The sequence below is a fragment of the Styela clava genome, chromosome 3 (genome assembly GCF_964204865.1).
Source record: "Styela clava chromosome 3, kaStyClav1.hap1.2, whole genome shotgun sequence".
In the NCBI taxonomy this organism is placed as follows: domain Eukaryota; kingdom Metazoa; phylum Chordata; class Ascidiacea; order Stolidobranchia; family Styelidae; genus Styela; species Styela clava.
Window position 1 is genome coordinate 18830509 of NC_135252.1, and position 2528 is coordinate 18833036.

At 34.5% G+C, this 2528-nt stretch overlaps 1 protein-coding gene across 1 annotated transcript; it reads right to left on the minus strand.

Annotated features, from left to right (window-relative positions):
• Positions 1-219: 219 nt before the first annotated feature.
• On the minus strand, positions 220-1608 carry LOC120342660 (uncharacterized). Its single transcript, XM_039411587.2, has 2 exons — positions 1178-1608; positions 220-870 (listed from the first exon to the last, which is right to left on the minus strand). The coding sequence occupies exons 1-2, from the start codon at positions 1442-1444 to the stop codon at positions 661-663; spliced, it is 477 nt and encodes a 158-aa protein (XP_039267521.2). The 5' UTR covers positions 1445-1608; the 3' UTR covers positions 220-660.
• Between the last annotated feature and the right edge of the window lie 920 nt (positions 1609-2528).

Genomic DNA, 2528 nt, shown 5'->3' on the forward strand with positions numbered 1-2528 from the left:
CGTAATATCATGGTACCAATTACAGAAAGCGTCAGACAACTCCTTGGCTATCTTTTCATATGGTCATTTGTACAAAGTGAATAATTTTAATAAACTGACTGTGTCACAAGTTGCTATTATTTTTTATTGATAGCTATAAGTATAAACTATCAATTACTTTGTGTACATATACTGTTGGTTTGTGGCTTCATTCTGATATGCTTTCCTAATTTAAAAACAAAAATGTGTTATTTTTGATTTTAGAATGTATTCGGAATTCCAGATTCGAAAACATTATTTTAGAATGTATTCGGAATAGTTTAGTATTCGGAAATGGCCATCCCTGCTTCCTGGTTTCATTGCTTAATAGAGTTTTTCACGTTGTTATGAATTGGTTAAACACAACTGCACAATGGGATTAAAAATCTACCAATCAAAGTGACACTCTAATCACCACTGGAATGATACACAAGCGGGCCAGGAGTGCTAAAAGCATCTAAAATTGGGCCACACTGATCTGAAGTCTCAATACTTTGTTTTGCAACAATGCTTTTTGCAAAATCGTTATATTTTGTGCCATGTTTCTAAGACAAAATAATCACATTTCTTAAAAATAAGCACGATTCTTTTATCAACCTTGTGAAAGGCCAAAAGGAGTTTTGAATTCAATGAATCTACCCATCATAAAAAGCACATAAATTTCCATTTTCTTCTGTATTCATTCAGTTTTTTGTTTAGTTGAGCAATGGATTCCTCTCGGTTCCTGATTTCTTTCTTTAGTTTTATACTGTTTTCTCGTTCGTTATGAATTTCCTTTTCCAACTGCCCGATTGATTCCTGGACTTTAGACATGTCCATGCTCATTATTTTCTGTTCAAGCTTGAGTTCCATCTAAATATCAATTTTGTTACAAATCCATCAAAACAGCTAGTTTTTATTTAGTGGGTATGGTAACCTAGTGACTAAGGCAATCTAGGACTTAACTATGTTCCGTATGTTGGCATTGCAGAGTACAAAGTCCATGCTTGCCATAGATTAGCAGTGGTTCCTGTTATAAGGCTTTGTTTGGAGGCGAAGAGCAAATAAAACACCATTCAATCACAATTGTATTCTCTAAATGGATATCCCAGCATGCCACATATTTGTGTTCAATTTAATAAGTATACTTTGAAATTTTCCTGATATTGACGACACTTACCTCAATCTTGTTCAACTCGTCTATGCGTTCCCTGCATCTTTCAAGTCTCAACTCCGTCAAATTAATGTTTTCTCTCTCCCTTTTTAGATCATTTGTCAGATCGTCATTTTGCTTTTCGACTTGCTCCACTCTCAATTTTTTGATATTCAATTCATTCTCAAGAGCATGAAACTTTTCCACCATTGGATCAGCAATCACCCCTGCACCTTTCAAGGCACCTTCTGTAGCCTCCTTCGCCTTCATTGCAGTCTTTAGTACGGTTTCCATTGATTTGTTAATCAGGCCACAAATATTCGCCACTTTGGAATAAAAGCAAGTACCTATTCCATCTAGTCGACTGGTTAATAACTGTAGTATTACTTGCTGACACTGTCCATCCTATTATGTATATTGTCATACTAAGTAAATACACCAATTTGTTTGCTGAACAAAGTGAGACATGATGTTGTCGAGCAAACAGCTGTACGTTTAAAAAACAGATGAGTTCAGATTGTCCTGGGCAATTTACTGGTTTTGTGTTATGGCACAAATAAAGACTGTTTTATCCATAAATAATTAGGTTTGAACAGACCGTTCAAGGTATGATTGGAAACGTTCCTGACTATTCGATAGACCTAATGTACGAAGTATGTGTAATTTATTCTGAGCCCCGCTATAGCACAAAACTTGTTAACACACAAAACAATAACTGGACGGAAATTGCCAAAACACCATACACACGACATAAGAGCAACATGCTCCATACTTTTGGTTCGTGGACTTATTAGGCCAGATTGCTTCAGATTTTCAGCTAGGCAGAAAAAAATATAACACTCCATTCAGTTAGTTCAAAAATATTCAGCACACGCGCAAACAATATGAACTTGCGTGTAGATCGGACAAATTTAATAACAAAGGGAAAACTTTGGGAGTCGGATGTATTTACTTTGAAAGGGGATGTTTTAACTATGTGCATAATTTATTTCTCTAATATACCTACAACTAAATATTAAAAAATGAACTATGGTTTACGGAGAAAGTATGACATTCGCCATTCGGGTGTCAGACTTATTCAAGAAGATGATGAAAAAGGCTGCAAAATTCAGTCTGAAGTTCAAACAAATAGATTGATAGTAGATAGTACTTTGTAATAGCAGCTGCTTAGCGTAAGTGACGTAACTTGCGTAACGTTCGTCTCTATAAATTTTATAAAGTATATTAGTCTCTATAAAGCTTCTTATTCAAATTCATTTCAATTATTTTGGATTTTTTTTCATTTATTAGCTAACAGACTACAGGTATCAACAGGTACAGATATCACAAAATGAGAAAAACAAAATATACAATGAAATACCTGAAATCTGAAGATAAA

Excerpts from the sequence above, each read along its gene's own strand:
- LOC120342660 (XM_039411587.2), bottom strand. The coding sequence starts at position 1,444 with ATGGAAACCGTACTAAAGACTGCAATGAAGGCGAAGGAGGCTACAGAA. Across the intron at positions 871-1,177 it reads ACGAGTTGAACAAGATTGAG|ATGGAACTCAAGCTTGAACA; the intron begins GTAAGTGTCGTC and ends ATTGATATTTAG.